The 17251-nt window shown below is 40.7% G+C and overlaps 1 protein-coding gene across 2 annotated transcripts in view; it reads right to left on the bottom strand.

Annotated features, from left to right (window-relative positions):
- Positions 1–17251, bottom strand: part of LOC125903851 (collagen alpha-1(XIX) chain) — a 139923-nt gene that overhangs the window by 87709 nt on the left and 34963 nt on the right. Inside the window, exons 12-17 of one of the 2 annotated variants that reach the window (XM_049601011.1) lie at positions 15370–15408; positions 10175–10228; positions 8314–8349; positions 4857–4886; positions 4725–4751; positions 4125–4178 (exon numbers count right to left, since the gene is read on the bottom strand). In XM_049601011.1, coding sequence (XP_049456968.1) covers positions 4125–4178; positions 4725–4751; positions 4857–4886; positions 8314–8349; positions 10175–10228; positions 15370–15408 — 240 coding nt within the window. The remainder of the gene's footprint in view (positions 1–4124; positions 4179–4724; positions 4752–4856; positions 4887–8313; positions 8350–10174; positions 10229–15369; positions 15409–17251) is intronic. The other variant, XM_049601012.1, reaches the window with a different exon arrangement.

Raw genomic sequence — 17251 nt, 5'->3', positions numbered from 1 at the left:
GTAAGGACTTATTTTTTCTATACAGGTAAATTTATACAGCTAATAAGGCTTAATGTGGTGTTAGGCATGGATTAAAACTCCAAGACCCACCTTGTAATGGGGGGATTTCGTAAGGTGATTATTTATTAATCCACGGGAACCTACTGCCTTGCCCAGGGATGAACCCATGTCTGCACTGAACCCACTCACAACACTGTGCCAACTACCGGAGCAGAGTATGCTGGGAAGACTTGGCACGACATGAATAAACCAAGCTTGCCGTAGCGTTCCTGTGTATTTTGGATGCTGTGCGTTGACCAAGCGTAGGTTTTCAGTCCTATTTTGAGCATGCAAAATTACGTCATTTGGTACTTTTGCAATGCTTTCTGCCACCAAATCCCACATCACTTTTGTATGCACACAAGACTTTATTATACAGTCCCTCGTATTTATATATTAATGGGTGTCAGGCAGGCACTCCTCTGCACTGCATGCTGTATGAGCAAATCTAATACACTGAAAACTCTAAAATTCCATGCACGTCCTCCACCTCCTCGACCTGTGTAGGACAGGGTCGGCCTACAATGACAACACGCAGCTTAGCACATCATCACAGCACCTGATTAATATTTTAGCATGCCACAGTTAGCGAGGGGGACATATCCTTTTTTTACTGGTGCTGCTCCATCCTCTTTTTTGATCTGCTGTAATGTGCCACTGAATCCCAAAGTCCTACTCTTTACCTGCCATTCTGTGTCAATGCCATCCATAATAGATAAAACCAAGCCATTCACATTACTATTAATGGCAATGTGTAATGTGGGGGAAATACATTCCCATAAATTCCTAGACATGGTTGGACTGGCCCTTACCTCCACCCTGACAAACTGAACTAGTCATCCATCAAGGTAATAAGATAAAATCAAGATTTTGTGAATGTTAGACATGGGGTCACACAGGGGGCTGGGTGGCTGCCCTTGATATCCGCTCTTGCATATGTTGCTTTAAGCTTTAGAGGAGGATCAGTGCAAATGGCATCATTCCTCTTCTCCCCAGTACAATGTCCTCCACATCTCCTTGAAGTAAATCTAAATGGCTTAGAGTGGTTGTATTTTCCTCAACAATAAATCGAAGTAGACAGTGTGAGAGATGGTCTGGCTTGAATCTAAGGCCTTGTGAAAGCTTTCCACTCCCAGCTATTCTATGAAGGTTGTGGAGTGGTCAGTCTGTGTCAAGACATTCTGCATCATGTGTGCATCAGCTATGGCTCTTAGTGAAACCAATAAGTTGCAAGGGTGGACAAGAGTTGCTAATTGGGTGAGAGTCTCTGCTGTATCAGCTGGCCACTAGCGAGCCCCTGATAATGATACATGTCCACCTTCCTAAAATAGGCTGTCAAACTGCAGAAACACACATTGGTCAACAACTTGGAGGCCACATGTGACTCCTAGAGCTAAGAATAAGCAGAAACCTTAGCACATTAACAGTCACCATGAAGTCAGCCAGTCATCAAAGACAGGGTATTAATAGATCAGAACTGTGTCTTCAGCAACAACAACAGCAGAAAGTCTGAAATGGCCAGTTTAAAGCCCTGTGGCTGTTTTACCTACAGAATCTTCAAAGAAACAACCAGTGCAAAAAATATTACGGGTATATAAGAAACCAAGAAGCCACAACATCAAACGCAGAGTGGCTTTCTATTTCTCAAAACCAATTATGATTGAATGATTCATCATAAAAGTGTGTTGCAGAAGAAAAGTGCACAGCATAATTGATGCCTCTGACACTCGGTCCCTTTGACGCTCCATACCTACTTAAGTCAGGTTAGGTACGATATAACACCGAACTAATGAAGCGGAGACAACAGCATCGAAAAAACATTTGCACCAGCTTGTGAGCTCACTTTTGTTAACCGCGAAAACTTTCCCTGAAAATATATTCTGTTACCTCATGCATTGTGGGAAATGATCCATTGAGAAATAATACAACCGATGACAGGTCGTAAATTGTTAATGGTATTGGAACAAGTTTGGAGTTTGAATGCATTCACAGACACACAGAAGGGTGGAATTCTTGAGATAGTTGTGTCCAGATGTCTCGGGTATTGTGCATCATCTCAACTCTTGCTTAATCTGAAAAGAACATTTGCCTGACCTACTTACAGTATGGGTGCTCCGCAGCTCAACCTGCTATGTATTTTACATTTTGCTCCAGCAGAGACAAATATTTTCTTCCTGTTTTATGACCATTCTCTGTAAGACAAACTGGAAGAGTCAGTCGTGACGGGAAATATTTTTGATTGCGGTGACACAGGCGAAGGTATTCACACCGAGTCTATTAAGCTGGACACAAAAGGACACTCTCTCCACCTGTCCTTGAATGCTGCCTGTCAGCTTTGAAGTCAAGGAACTATAACATTCTTTCTGTTGGGTAGTCTTGAGCCCAACATGTTACATTGATTATGCAATACTAATGTAGGGCTGCACAATATATTGTCTTTTATCGTCATCCCAATGTCAACTTGCACAATAAACACACCCTGAAAGACTGCGATATTGCACTCTGGGAGTTTTTAGGTTAGCTAAAAAAAGAGTATCAGTGAAAAACTGAAATTAAAAAAGAAACTATCATTCTTTTTTAATGGCACCTTTTGTGTTCAGTTCAATGTCCAAATTGTTCATTAAATGAATACTGGTATAAATTTTCTCTCATTTTTCAAATTCAACAAGCAATTTGTCATATTTAAGCAGTGTATACTGAAAGCAGCAAAAAGGCAGAGTGGAGTACACTTTAATATCTGCTTATTTATAGCAAATAATTGTGTTAACATGCTATTGAACAAAAGGTATCGTTCTGTGCATGATTTAAAAAAAAAATGCCAAGTATATAACATAGGGTTTCAGGAGATAAAAAGCCTCTCAGACACTGAGGGTGTGTCAGCTGAGCCAAAGAACAAGCTGATGCAAAACAACAGATCCTCATTCAGCAGCTAATGTTAGCACAAAGCACTCACAGCAGTGGGCAGCAACTCCCAGCCCAGGTAGCCAAATCTGGCTAAAAGACTTAAAGGTACATTAGGTATGACTATTTTGCTTGAGTTCTTATGATTGTGCCTTTTTTTGTTTTGTTTTTGAAGATTATTTTTTGGGTAGCTTTTGCCTTTACTGATCGGACAGCTAAGATAGACAGTAAAGGTGGGAGAAAGAGGGGATGACATGCAGCAAAAGGGCTGCAGGTTGGAATCTCGGCCTATATGGGACACACACGCTACTCTATGATTGTGCCATGTAACATGTTGTTTATTCATGTAATAACTAGACTGAGAGAGCTAAGAGCTCTTGCGGAATATAGTGAACTCGCCACTAACACACAGGTGGAGAACATGACAACACTGATGCTATGTGCTATAATGTTTCCATATGGTGAGGGAGGTGTTATGTTAAGGATGGCTCCAGTGTGTCACCGGGCCATGATTTCAGGCCCACCCAAACAATCCTGCACAACACAGCGGTCTAACTCCACATTTCAGCTCTGTATAGTTCCCAGTCTTTGCACATTTTCACAAGTATTTTCAAACATGTATAATTTGTTAAGAAAGAAATCTCTTATTTCACTTTAACCGGACTTTGAATTACTTTTCAAATATAACAAAGAACATGAGTTTTGAAAAGAAGTCCTCCTGAATTACCAATACTGTACTAAAGGCATTCTTTTGATTCACATTACAAATCCTGACACTTGTGTTTGAAACCACAGTTATTGCAATCAGAGGTGACAAATAAATAAATGTGGTGTAATGTGTCAGTCGAATCCGTTGTGGACATTGTGTCTATCTCAAATCAAGCCGGCTTTATTAGGAAACTAAATACTGTCCTCTACAGTTACCCAGTGGGACTTAACCATGTGTGCTGCCAGTCATACTGTGAGTGTATGCGACCCCTTGACCATGAAGGCTAGTCATTAATTGTCATCAAACAAGCCCACACCTCCTCTTCACTCTTTGCAGGCCCAGCAAAATACCACAGATCGTCTTCACCTCCCCTAAAACAACAACTCAGCTGCTGCTCGGCCTCTCCCTGGGCCAGGTGTTCTCAGTTAACCACTAGCTGGGCCACACAACTGGTGGACTGTTTCTGTTTACTCACCCTTTTGCCCTCTTTGCCTGGTTCCCCTGGCTGACCTGGCACCCCAGCCGATCCCTGCGGAAAAGCATATGTATCATATTGAGCTGGTTGCTACTTTGGTGTGGCACTGCAGGAAGAGATTATGGCTTGCTTCTTGTAAAAAAACAATACAGACAGATGTTTGTGCCACATGCTCTCAGCAGACTAGTGGATAACTAGTGGGCTTATTTGCAGTGATAGGAAACGCAGCATTAGCTTAGTTAAAATTGCATGAAAAGGTAGAAGGCAGTAAGTGCAGCTGCAGTTTCCCTCCTTGCTCAGTTTCTAGGTGACTTCTCCAGGATCCCCTTAATAGGCAATTTTCAGCCTCGGTTGATCAGAGCTTCATTCCATTATTCTGCACAGTATCTTGATAAGGAACAATTAGCAAGTTAATCAAGGTACGTACTGAGCGGTGATTTTGTTTTGAAGTTCTTGTGCAAAGATATACTTATGGTGCTTCGATAATTGCTTGTTGAACCTAATAGTTGTACTTGATTGCTTGGGTACATGTGATGTGCCTAATGTGAAAAACAGACGACTATGAGATTCTGTGCTTAAAATAGTTTATTCACTCGTTACCTTTTCTCCTTTGTCACCCGGAAGGCCCTGAGAGTGGGAAATAAAGTTTTGTTTACAAGAAAACAAAAGCACTAATTAATTAATATAGAATGTTAATATATTGTCAGTGTAAACAACATTAACTCAAAGTACCTGATCTCCTTTGAGACATTCTTTAACAGCCTGGAAATAAAAAAAACAAAAAACAATCAGCAACATGTCAGTCAGCATGAAAACACCACTCATGATTCATATAACAATGCATGTTTGCCGGTTATAGGCAAGCGACACAGTTGGTCAGGAGGTAATTATCTTTGGCTGCGATGACCCGAAGAGAAGTTGGGGCATGGCTATTACAACTCCCCAGACACCCTGCTGGCCACTGTCAGGAAAGGGCAGACGGAGTCGTCTATCCACCGGGCCACAGAATGGACACAAGGCCACATACAACATCTCGGCTTTCAAATACAAGCCGAATAATTGGTGTCCTCTTTCAATTGGCATCCAAAAGTCAAACGTTGTTGACTTTTCTTGGAAACAGCTGCAGAAATGTGACAGTCGTTACATATGTCTTTCACGGTAGTCAGAGGCCTCGTGCAAAGAACAAACAACAGAGGAAAAAAATCTATATTTTAACAAGGAGGCAGACAGCCAAGAGATATTTACAGCTGTATCTATAAAAAAAAGAGTGACAGCCCTGACCTGTGACACCCTAAATAAAACATGCCTCAGTCCGTGCAGTGCTTTTGATAATAAATCAATTATTCATGTACAATGGTACATCTTTTGTTGGGTTGTGAGCACAAGTTTTGACCTTGGGTAACAAGCAATACAATGCAGATCCACTCAGCAGCACGTCTACACTACTTTAATAACTTCCTCCCAACATTTTCTGCTCGCACTCACCAAGCAATTTACTGGTATGATGTGAGAAAGTTTGCTGAAACCATGTTCGCTTGTCAGGGAAAGATTGTTATTCCGCTTGTCCTTATAAATGTAAAATTAGCATCGGAGAAAAGCTAATGGATGGTGGCAGTGTTGTGTGGGTATCCTAAGCACTTTGGTGACATAAAAGGGGCAAGCCAGAAGCAGTGGGACACAGTTTTTGTGTCACTCCAGTGCTGATTAAAAGTGGCAGCCTGATCCCCTCATGATGTGCACATAATTAGCTAACCACCCGCAGTATACCTTTAATCTTCAGCAGTCGTCAACTCCCTGGCTACAATGCATTGTGTGTTTGCATCTGTGGCCCACACATTTACTCTATGTGTTGATAGGTGACTATGCAAGCATCTGCTTGTACATATATCTGCTGCTGGCTGACATATACCTTCAATTTGTGTGTGCAGTGGAATGAGCAATGTTTCTGGGTTATGTTCTCCATTCTCTTGATTTTCCAAGACCACAGAGAAGGCACTACTACAGCCAGTCCAATTATAAAGACCGAAATACATAAAGCGTGGTGTAGTTCTTCCAGGATGTCTGTAAATGCGAGTCTGCCGAGACAGCCACTGACCCAATAAGTGCATGTCTCACCCATGTAGGATACACCCAGCGACTACCTGTCAACCTCCACCCCCACCCCGAGGCTGGGAGCTCTATTCTTCTCTGCCTGGCTGCTCATCCCTATCCTTTCTGGCCCATGTGAGGATGCCCACTGAGCCCTGTCTATCTGCTCCTTGTTTGACCCGTTCCCAGGCGATGGTAATGTGACACAGAGACTGCTCACCTGAGTGCCTCACTTTCCATCTCTGTGGGCCAGATGTTTTACAGTAACACTGTGCATGTAGCGCCTGGTCAGCCCAAAGGCTGTGATATTTACAAAGCTCAGTCCAGCCATTTCATGTCACACCCACATGAGTACGTTTCAACATTTCTACTTCCTCTGAATGTCCTCAACATAGAAACAGAATGAATAGAAAGGACATGGAACTGTAGGCAGTGGTAATTTAGTAGCACAAAAGAAAAAGGTGATTGTTGTAAGTTGTTATGGCGACAATACACGTCACTGAGGCCTTCAAGTGTATTACACTGACTAGTTAGAGCACTCTGTTTGACCCATTCTTCCACCTATTTTCCTTACTAATAAAGAAATACAACCATGCACTAAAGCCCCGTTTCCACAAGCACTACAGTACAGTACGGTACAGTTCAGTTCAGTGCGCAGTTTTTCTAATTCCACTTTAAAAAGTTGCGGATGGTACCAAAGGAACCGTTCCTAACCATCCCTGTTTTTGATACTCCTTCTGTTGGGGTACCTAGCACACAGATCTGGTACTAAAAGGTGGAGCTGTGAACACTGCAGTCCATTGATTGGTCAATGACGACGGTCACTCTGCTCAGGGTTGAGTTGTGGCTGGTTTTGAGGCTCATGTAACCACTGTTCATACAGTGGAGAGTTTTATTACTGTACCTGGAAAATGAAGAGATGTCTTGCTGCCTCTGGCAGCAGCTGTAGTCTGAGAAAAAAATAACTTAATTCACAGGGCCAACTGCCGGCAACTTTTAAGGTGGACCGTTAACTTGTTACGTTACTCAATGCATGAGTTGACAATGTGAATATATCAATGCAGCTTAAATTTCAATAAGACAACTTTGACCATTACATTAATTTTAATTGTCTCTTTTGGTTGACATACACTTTTAGTAATGAGTGAATCTTCTAGCATTTAAATCTATATATATATTAAATTCAACCAGATCCTCACTCAGAGAAAAAAAAAGCCCTGCAGAATGTCGTTTTGTGGGCTTAGGCAACATTAAACCCCTGAGCTTGCCTGAGAAGGACTACATTTTTAAATATCCCATGGAGAGAGACCCTCACTCCAGCCTGTTCTATTTTGTTCTGAAAATGTCAGCGTGCAACTTCGTTCTGTGGACGATAAACAAGTTGCAGAGTGACAAAGGAGGAAATACAGTAAGTGACAACAACCTCGTCCACATTTAAGGGTACTGTTTGCACTGGAAAAGCTAAGCAGACCAAGGGTCTAGGTAGCATGTCTGAGGGGTTACTTTTGGTTCCAAAGGCACCATACCGCAAGCATTTGATGGACACTGGGCTTAAGACTAATAGCTTAATTGCCTTGGTAACTCACTCAATGCACACTTCATTCAAACTTGACAGAAAGAAAAATAAAACTCAAAGTCATCAAGTTCACTGCTCCAGCACTCACCAACTCTGCTCTGGTCAAGTTAGATCTTAACATGAGTTGATCTACAGCTATCCACTGAGCAGCAGCTCTCACTTGTTTTTCAGGGGCAGCTACAGTAACGTTAAGTCATATTTTAACAAACACGCAATAAATGGCAACATTAAACTGGGAAATTATAGTTACATTCATATTACATTAATTACATTACTGCAAAACCTCACCTCAGTAAGTTTCCAACTTCACCCAAGTTGCAAACTCACTATACAGAAGTTTACACGGAAGTAAGCCCACTACGACAGCTGCAATCACAACAATACATATAAAAGTGCCTGCCGCACTGACCATCCTGCTAGGCTAATTTGAATGGGAATGTCCATTCTACTCTCATCTATATCTATGGTACATACACAGATATACAGATAGTATAATGAGACGTAAATGTAACAGTGTGAACTTACAGGCAGCCCTGGAGCTCCAGGCACACCCACATCACCCTGTAAAGGAGGATAATAATTAGCGGATACTCCCCAAACTTCACTCAGTAACACCTTTAACATTCTGTGTGCGATGGAAGTGTCTGAGGCAAAACCCATACAATATATTTTTGACTTTTAAACATCTAGCCTAAAGGCCAGCCATCATGTTTGTGATAAAAACTGAAGGTCAGGTTTTTACTCTGCATAGCAGTAATATCTCAATATATGCACTGTGTGCTACAGAAGGCCATTAAGTGGTATTTACAGTATGTCTTGAAATGAAGCCTGTCTGATGACTTTCAAACTGTCAGACAACTGGCAGGTGGGCTGGTGCTATTAAATGTGACAGGCCTTAAAATAAACACAGCCGTACTATATCATGTAAAAGCCTTGCAGTATTAACAATGGACAGGTATGATAACATTGTTTGGTGGCTGTGACATACAGGCAGTCACGAAAAGTCATATAAGGGAAGAAGTAGATGTCTTTAGACGCCAGCATCACCCAGTGTAAGCAATGATCTCACATGCTTTTTACTGCCTCGCTTGTTTTTTTGTCTTTTCAGATAAAAGTCATGTATCACTGTCCAATATTTCTGCACTTCTCTCCCCTTTTTCACGACAATCCCAGCAGTAGTTTATAAAGCACTGGGTTGAGGATCAGTGGACTTTACATCTGGCAATACCCGTTTATCAGATGAGGATGAAAGAGAGGGAGGAAAAAAAAGGTGTTTGTAGTTCATATCCATTTTGTTGTCTAAATGAATGTCACAGCTAAAATATGCCTGCTATGGGATATGCAAGGGACTCATTACTTTATGCTTCCAAATCTGCCTCCCTCTGTCAGTTTCAATACAAACAAACGTTCTCTCCACTCCCAACCCCCACCCTCCCATCCGGAAAATAGGATAAAATACGCTGTGATTCTCTGTTGTCTTCACAGAAACACACAGACCTCATTATAACTTCAAGGCTGGCAGACAGAGCATTGCACCTACAATTATGTGGTGAGTTCTTCCAAAAGACAACAACAGCAAGAGAGGGGAGGAAAAAAAAGCCCCAATAAGGGAGGAAAAATAAAAGAGTGGGAGATATGGCAACTAATTACAGGAAAAACATTTCATCTCATACATGGAAAATAATCCCACTGTGGGATGAAAAGAAAAGAAAACTTTAAAAAGACCAATATTTTCTGCATTGCAACAAGAGTTTATCTCATTCATGTCAGTGATGTCAGTGAACAGACTATAAAGGGGCTGCAGATAAGAACAAGGTTTTGCATCAGGCCCCTCTGCTGCACTTCCAGCCTGTCTTGAATCCCTTACGAAACCAGCCGTAGCCTACTGAACAGGACATACCTGTGTCACTGTTGGATTTCTAATATTTGGGATCAAATGTCAAACATATTCTGAATCAAGAGTCCCTGTGAGTATGCAATGGTGTGCAATCCACATTTTGCTGTAGGCTTTAGGCCCATAAAAAGCTGTTTAGAGAGGGCGAGATAAAGGGATTTTGTTGGGTATGTCCATTACAAACAGCTTTCCCTATGAATATACAAATACTCTGCAAACATAGTGAAGGGAACATTCTCGGGATAAAAGCTACTCTATATGACCATCAATAAGGTCTTGCTAAGTTATGATAGCAATAACAGTATTCTTTAGCTGGCCATGTTTTGGAGTAGCAATCATAGCAGCACTTCAAACAGATGGGCAAACCCGTTATTGAGACTGGGATTACAGCTCATGAAAGTCAAACAGATTCCCTGAAGTATCTATTTACATTTAAAGAAGAAAAACAATTATGGTGTAATTTTGTCAGGGGCCGGTCTGTATGGCACTCACTTTGTTTCCTTTGGGACCAACTGGACCAACTGGCCCTAGGTCACCTTTCAGACCCTGGGGACAAAAAATATACAATATATTGAAGTATATTTGTTTTTAGTGAGAGATTAAAAGATGGTTAAAAAAAAAGGCTGGTTAAAAAAAAAAAAAAGCCTGACATGTGTTACTGTATGTCAGTATGTTGACACTCAGTAGACAAGTATCTCATGCAGGTGTGAGATTCTCATGCCTGTCACAGCCGGTCAATGAGAAAAGAGCATGTCAATCATTAGACGCTGCTGAGAGATTCACAATCAGCTGGTTACACAGTGTCTACCCTCAACCTTCGTCTCTGTTTTCCCCGCGTAGCACTGAGGTTTAGCAAGGACTGTGATTGTCATTGCTTTTACACCTTGAAGCAGACGACCTGGAGGTGGAATTAAACTACGCAAGCTCGGGGCAAAGTCAAGCCTCTCTGCTGGTGAAATGCGAAAGAGGGTGGGACAGCTGAGATAAAGAGTGATAGCTGATGAATGAGGCTTGACACATATTGACAGGCTAAATTTGCAGCGAGCCTTGTTAGGTGTGACACATTTGGGCCAGTAGCAGCAACTCTTTGAAATGGGTTAAGAGAGGGGGGGTAGCAGAGGAAAGATGGGGAGTGTGAGCGGTCTGTAAAATGATTCAGAAATACAATAATTTGTCATGGTTAAATTTAGAGTTGGAAAGGCTATTAATAGTGAATTATATATCTGCAGAAGATGATTACCTACCTTTATCACATTAAGTCTGGCTCCACCAGAGACGTGACAAATTCATTGCCTATTCCCTGCAAGCCTCGTATTAAACACTACCATTCAGAAAACAGAAGCATAATACTGGTGTAAAATAATAGCCCCTGTGGTATCAACAGCTAAAACAGCTTGTCTATAAGTTGCACTTAGGATGACACGACTGTGACACGATTTTATCAGATTGTATCACTTTATGCGGGCCCTCAGCCTACGCACACTGTCAATAAGAGGGCAGCTATCTCATAGCAGTACATGAGAGCCCAATTCTTTATTTAAATCGACAGCCTAACCACTTTACTGGGGCAATCTGACACAAGGGGATCCAGCAGCGAATTCCCCTCTGAGTTATTACCAGAGCCGCGGCAGAAGAGTGCGAAGCTCATCTGATAACAAGGACATAAACAACTTCAGGTTCCGTCGATTACAGGAGTGCGTTTGATTAATCTCATAAGAATTTTGCCATCATTTTTGTAACAAGGAGATCTTGTCTCATTGTTGTGGTGAAAAGCGCCTTGTAATATAAACATGTTTTCTTGTTATCGTGATCCTTAACAATCATTATGTGGTTTCCTCTTGTTATTTCCAGAGAGGGACCACGAGGCTGGCGTTCATTCCCATTCACACTCTTTGTGTTTGTGAGTTAAGAGCAATTTTAAACACATTTCTTGAAGCACACAACTACGTATTACTCACTTCAGCTATGTGGAATGAAATACTTCAGCATCATGACCTGAAGTGGAGCTTGACTCAGTCCAGAGACAGGGAATTTTATGATTTTAATATATACGCATGACCTGAGCATAAGTCAAATGCAAAAAACACAGGGAATTAAAAAAATATATGCTTAAAGGAGCAGTGTGCATAGGATTTATTGGTATCGGGTAAGGACTGCAGATTGCAACCAGCTGAAACTTCTCCATGTGCCAAGTTCGAAATCCAGGAAAGCCCTGGGGACCTCATTGGTCAGGAGGTTTTTGTTGGGAGCCAAACTATCCCTAGAGGTATCTTCCTCTATAAATCAAATGGGCCACATGATTTAAACTGGTAAAACACTTTCTCAACACAGAAAAACTGAAATATTTTTGGAAAGAGGTCCATGATCTGACTGTTAAGGTCTTGAGGATTCCATCTGACATCTCGCCAGTTCGGTACCTCTTTGGTATGGAACTGAACAGGACGCTACACCCCATGTCTGCAAAGATGATCGGCATAATATCATATATGGCAAAGAAGTGTATTTTGCTCAACTGCAGCCAGCAAAGACCCCCAACATTTAATTTGTTCAAACAAATATTGAACGATGCACTACAACTGGAACAATACACTTACTTGTTACCTCTACAGATTTCCTCTACTCCTATGAAGCCAGGGCAACAGCAACATTTAACAAAGGTAGCATTATAAAACTCGGCTCCATTACAACTCACAAGATTCACCGACAAAACAAGTGTCTTATACCAAGCACGTTTTCCGAACGAATATAACATGCTAATGTTATTACCACAAGACTATGGCATTTTACACTGTATAAATTAGCCTAGCAACGAGCGGAGATTTCCTCTACTCATATGAAGCTAGAATAAATCACACACAAGACTTGAAATGCTATTTTTGTGGAGGCTTTATTGTCTTAACAATTCATTGTTTTTTATCTGTGAAATTAAAGATAGTAACAGCTTTCTTTCCACTGAGGGAAATGGTTTCACCTTACAAAAATAGACAGGAGGTCTGCGTCAACGCAACGTGTAGTTACATTTCTGGGGAGGTGCACGTCAGGCTACAGCGTAGGTTACAGCGTAGGCTCAGCGTCAATAGCTACCGCATCGATTCAACGCAGAAGTAGAATTTCCACCTAAGGGGGAAGTCTTCCTGAGAACATAGGAACCTCTAATGGATCTATGGCCATCCACCTACCCTGCTTACATGTGCTCTGACTCTTTGTAGAAATGAACCATTTCCACTGACAATTATTCTTGTTTATTTATTGATATTGTTTCTTTTTTTTCCTCCCCCTTAGTTATTACTATTATGATTATATCTTGTCTTTACTGTCTGTGTACTTGTTCGGGGGTGTTTGTATAACGTTAAAAACAAATAAATAAATAATTGGAAAAAAAAAATTGTGTTTCTCCTATGCTGTTCAGCTTGTGGCGGAGGGGCTGCTTACTACGGGGGCCGATGCAACATTGTGCAACATGGTGAAACATGGTGGTCTCTGTGTACGAGGACCGGCTCCCTATGTAGATATATATGTCTCATTCTAAGGTAACAAAAACAGGACTCTTATTTTTAGGCGATTATATACACTTATAAACATACTTAATGTATTATATTCAATTTCTACCAATATATCTCCCTAAATCCCAACACACTGGACCTTTAAATTAGTGGGTTTTATCATCTGAGCTATTACATGCAGTTTGTACATCCTAAAACATGTTTTGCTTTGGACTGTCATATTTAGGTTGACTACATAATACTCTTCTCATGTAGGGTTACGTTATAAATCATCAGAATATATCCATATTGTGTTTATGAATATGTTTTTCTGCTCCAAAATGAACCCACACTCCCCAGCATCTTCTCCTGCAGACTGCAGACACAAGACAGTATGTTTACACAAGAGTTGACAGGAAACTACCATAATTCAAACTGAATAATGCAACTGGAATCAACTTCTGCAAGGTGGTGAGTTATTTTTCCCCGCTGGCACATGTCCTTATCTGAAACCAAATTCAGGTCAGTCAGAAGCTCAGTCAGTCAAAAAGTCACACTCTCTCAACATACAGTGAATGACAGAACGCTGTTTTACAGTCAAGCTATAAGCTTTGCAACTGCTGTGGCTAATCTGTTCGCCACAAAAAGTTTCTGCTGGTTAACATTTTAATTACAACAGACAACAAAGCAGTTTACATGAAAGATTTGAAAATTATCAAGTTTGCCAAATGTTAACAGTGCACTCTTAAGACTTACGCTGACTGATGTTCACTTTCCCATGTGTGCGTGTGGTTAATTTAATGTGATAAAAGATGCATTGGCAATGATAAAAAAAGTGTTTTTATTAAAAACTTGGCTCGACTGTGCGATTATTCAGATTTTTCCAGGGCTGCAGTATTGTCAACGATAGGAGCTGAGGAAGTGCACAGCATCTGGACTTGTCTGTCGTCATATACATAATAACAACAGCGCAGTTAGAAGTTAACCCTCAGTGTTTTTGGCTGAGGTTTTTTTGGCAGTCTTGCAAATATTGCATTAAATATTGCTAAGGGACACACAAAATGAACATACACAAGTTTTAGTTTACTAATTGTCTGTGTACTTTTTTCTATAGCCATTGGTGTGCACCATGTTTTCTGAATGGATTCAGAGTTGGTGCTTTGAATATGTTAACTTTATGTTTTGGTATTTAGTATTTGGGCACAAACAATTGCTTGTAAGAAATTAGGCTTCATTTAATTTTGCGAACATTTTTAAGGAATGATTCACAGTTGTTTTAATAACAAAATTAGTTAATTAGCTTGGAATCATTTGGTCGTTTAATAAAACTGATAAGTGACGAGGCTTGTTCCAAAGCTCTGGACTAAAATCTACTATTTTCTTGCTAAAACTTGTTGTCACTGCTGCAAATATTGTACAAAGTTGTGCAGTCAAGTGTTATATACTTGTCAAAAAATGTGCCAGAACACACACATCCTGTTCCTTTCCCTCCTCCGAGCATCCACCAACAGAGACTTTTAAAACTGTGCTAATGTTGTTTAAATGAAATAAGGTGTAAAGGCAAAAAGAAAAGATTCCTTTAAAACCAAATGGCTGGATGCAGCAGTCAAAGCAATAACTGAGGTACTTGTTTAAACTATTTTAAACAGTCTCAGCTGACCAACACTAAATTATTCAATTATGATATATTTTAATATTTGTCAAGAAGGTCCCATCTCAGAAGCAGGGAACATCTAATGACCTCTCAAAGGAACAAGTGTATTTTCTCTGTTTTTATTATCCCACCCTCTCATACCATAGCCTAGTTATGATGCTGCCCTCTGTCTAATGGACTCAGCCGTGAGCCCATAGGCCCAACACAGGTGCCCCGTGACATGAAGGGACATGTAGACTAGAGGGGCTAGATATATTGTTAGCTTTTGTTGCAAGCTGTGGGCTTTGTTGCATTTACAGGGAGGGATGAAGCAGGGATGAAGGGGCTGGGAATAGGCCGGTGCTGGCTGTGTGGCTGTCGTTCCTGCAGCTCGAGGTCGGGACACTGTGGGGAGCTGTGTACACTCGCCTGCTAATTACACACACCACTGTGTCTCGTCACTCCTGTAGCGGTGGGGCCACAAGACAATCTGGCAACTCCCCAGCACAGGACAACTAAAGCAAGCAAGAGGCAGGGATGTACAAATGCAGTCTAATTATGTTTACTTCTACCTTTAACCAACCGGAGCAGCTGCAGGTCAGTGCCCTTGTCTGACAAGAGGTAGAATAATTGCAAGTTTTAGTTAGTGTACACAATTTAATCATCACAAAGTGGGTTTGGCCTACTGGGGAGAGGCTAAATAAAAAAACTGTAGATGGACTATGTATTCAGAACATTCTGGTGGGGAAATGTTGTAATACTGAATGACAGGCCGTTAAAGCTCTGTGGAACAGGATCTCTAAGTAACATAGATATCTTGAGTGCCGGCCTACAAATGCCAGGGAGGTTACAGCAGGAAATGCCTTTTGTGACTTTCCATTTGCTCAGCGATACACCACCACATACAGTGCGGTGATATAAGACTAATCACATAGAGTGCGAGAGAAGATACAGTAGCTTATCAGCATGTTTGTTTCGCTCTGTGATTAAACACAGATTACCAAGGTAACCTAAACAACATACTATTGTGTGAGGATATCAGAGTTCACTGTCAGAGATCCTGTAGTGAAGAGGATATTGTGTGCCTTGAGCATTGCTTGACTTTTGTACGACACTTCACTCTTCAACTTAACATGTATCCACGAATGTAACTTGGATTACCCTCAAGATAACACGGTGTGCACTCCCTCTGTCCCTCAGGACGTGTATCTGTAAAACGATACTGGATCACATGCTCATACATAGAATTCTAGCGTCTCAGGTGTCTACTCGAGCCTTAAATAACATACTAGCTTTAAAAATGGAAAATGAGCTAATCACAGTAAAGGGATGGATCAGGTAATAGAGTCTCATAGTAAATAGGTTTACTAAAAACATAGAGTAAGTGTGTTTGCACAACATAAATGTTTTTAATTTGTTTTACCATTAAAGAGAGTAAGTCTCTTCTGCTGTTCTTTCTCCCTTTAAATAAATACAAGTAGCCTTACAACCACAATTTACTGAAGTTAAAGTTAAATTATAGGAGCAGTAAAAGCAGCAGTATTCAATTTACCAGCTGAGCTTTTTCTCATTAAAAGAAATGAAATCAAACCAGTCAAGCAACACCTGATGACAGATACAATTATATGTAGCACTTTCATTTTATCACATATTAATTATATATTTAATGAGCACATTATCCACCTTTATAATGTTAAAAATAATCTCTTATAAGCTCTCACAGTTTTACAGACTTAAATGAACCATACAATAGCCAAAGGCTCTGAGTGATATCTGCATTACTGACTGGAACACGTGCGGTCTAGCAGTCCTGCTAATAATGTCTTCTGGACTTCAACTAATTACTGCCAGTGATTAACTGGTTAAGAAAGGGCTGCCTTATTTAGTCGATGAGGCTCAACCTCATCTACTCACCTACAGAGGCACTGGGGATACAGAGGCACTGGGGATACTGGTTTTAACCCATTAATCCTGTACTGCTCTATGCTCACTGATGAGACATGGGCCGAGGTTACCTCATATCTTTTATTCCAGTGTCCCGCCTTCATATTAATCTAAATCAAATACAAGGGTTAGGTCAAGAAATCAGATAAATCACAGAAAACAGCACAGCTGTGGAAGAGACTAATAATGAACATCCCATCACAGCTTGATTTATGCTGTAATTTCATGGGTAGGGAGACTGTGTTAAATCTTAGATTTTCTTGGTTTTTACACAGAATTATACAGAAGGGTGCATACAAGGAAAATGTAATGATTTGTACCAATTGTGATAAATCATCTCTTCTTTTTTAAGCAGCTATGATCATCAATATTTCTATATTAACAATTGATCACATGGCTACTTGTATGAAAAAGGAGTCGGTCATGGTGACAAACCGCGAAGAATTTTACTTTATTTTGTAGTTAACCTCAGCCTTACTGAGAATGTCAGTCTATCAGCTCTGTGTTTTG

This window comes from Epinephelus fuscoguttatus, linkage group LG16 (genome assembly GCF_011397635.1).
Source record: "Epinephelus fuscoguttatus linkage group LG16, E.fuscoguttatus.final_Chr_v1".
Classification (NCBI taxonomy): domain Eukaryota; kingdom Metazoa; phylum Chordata; class Actinopteri; order Perciformes; family Serranidae; genus Epinephelus; species Epinephelus fuscoguttatus.
This window is presented reverse-complemented; position numbering and strand designations above follow the sequence as displayed.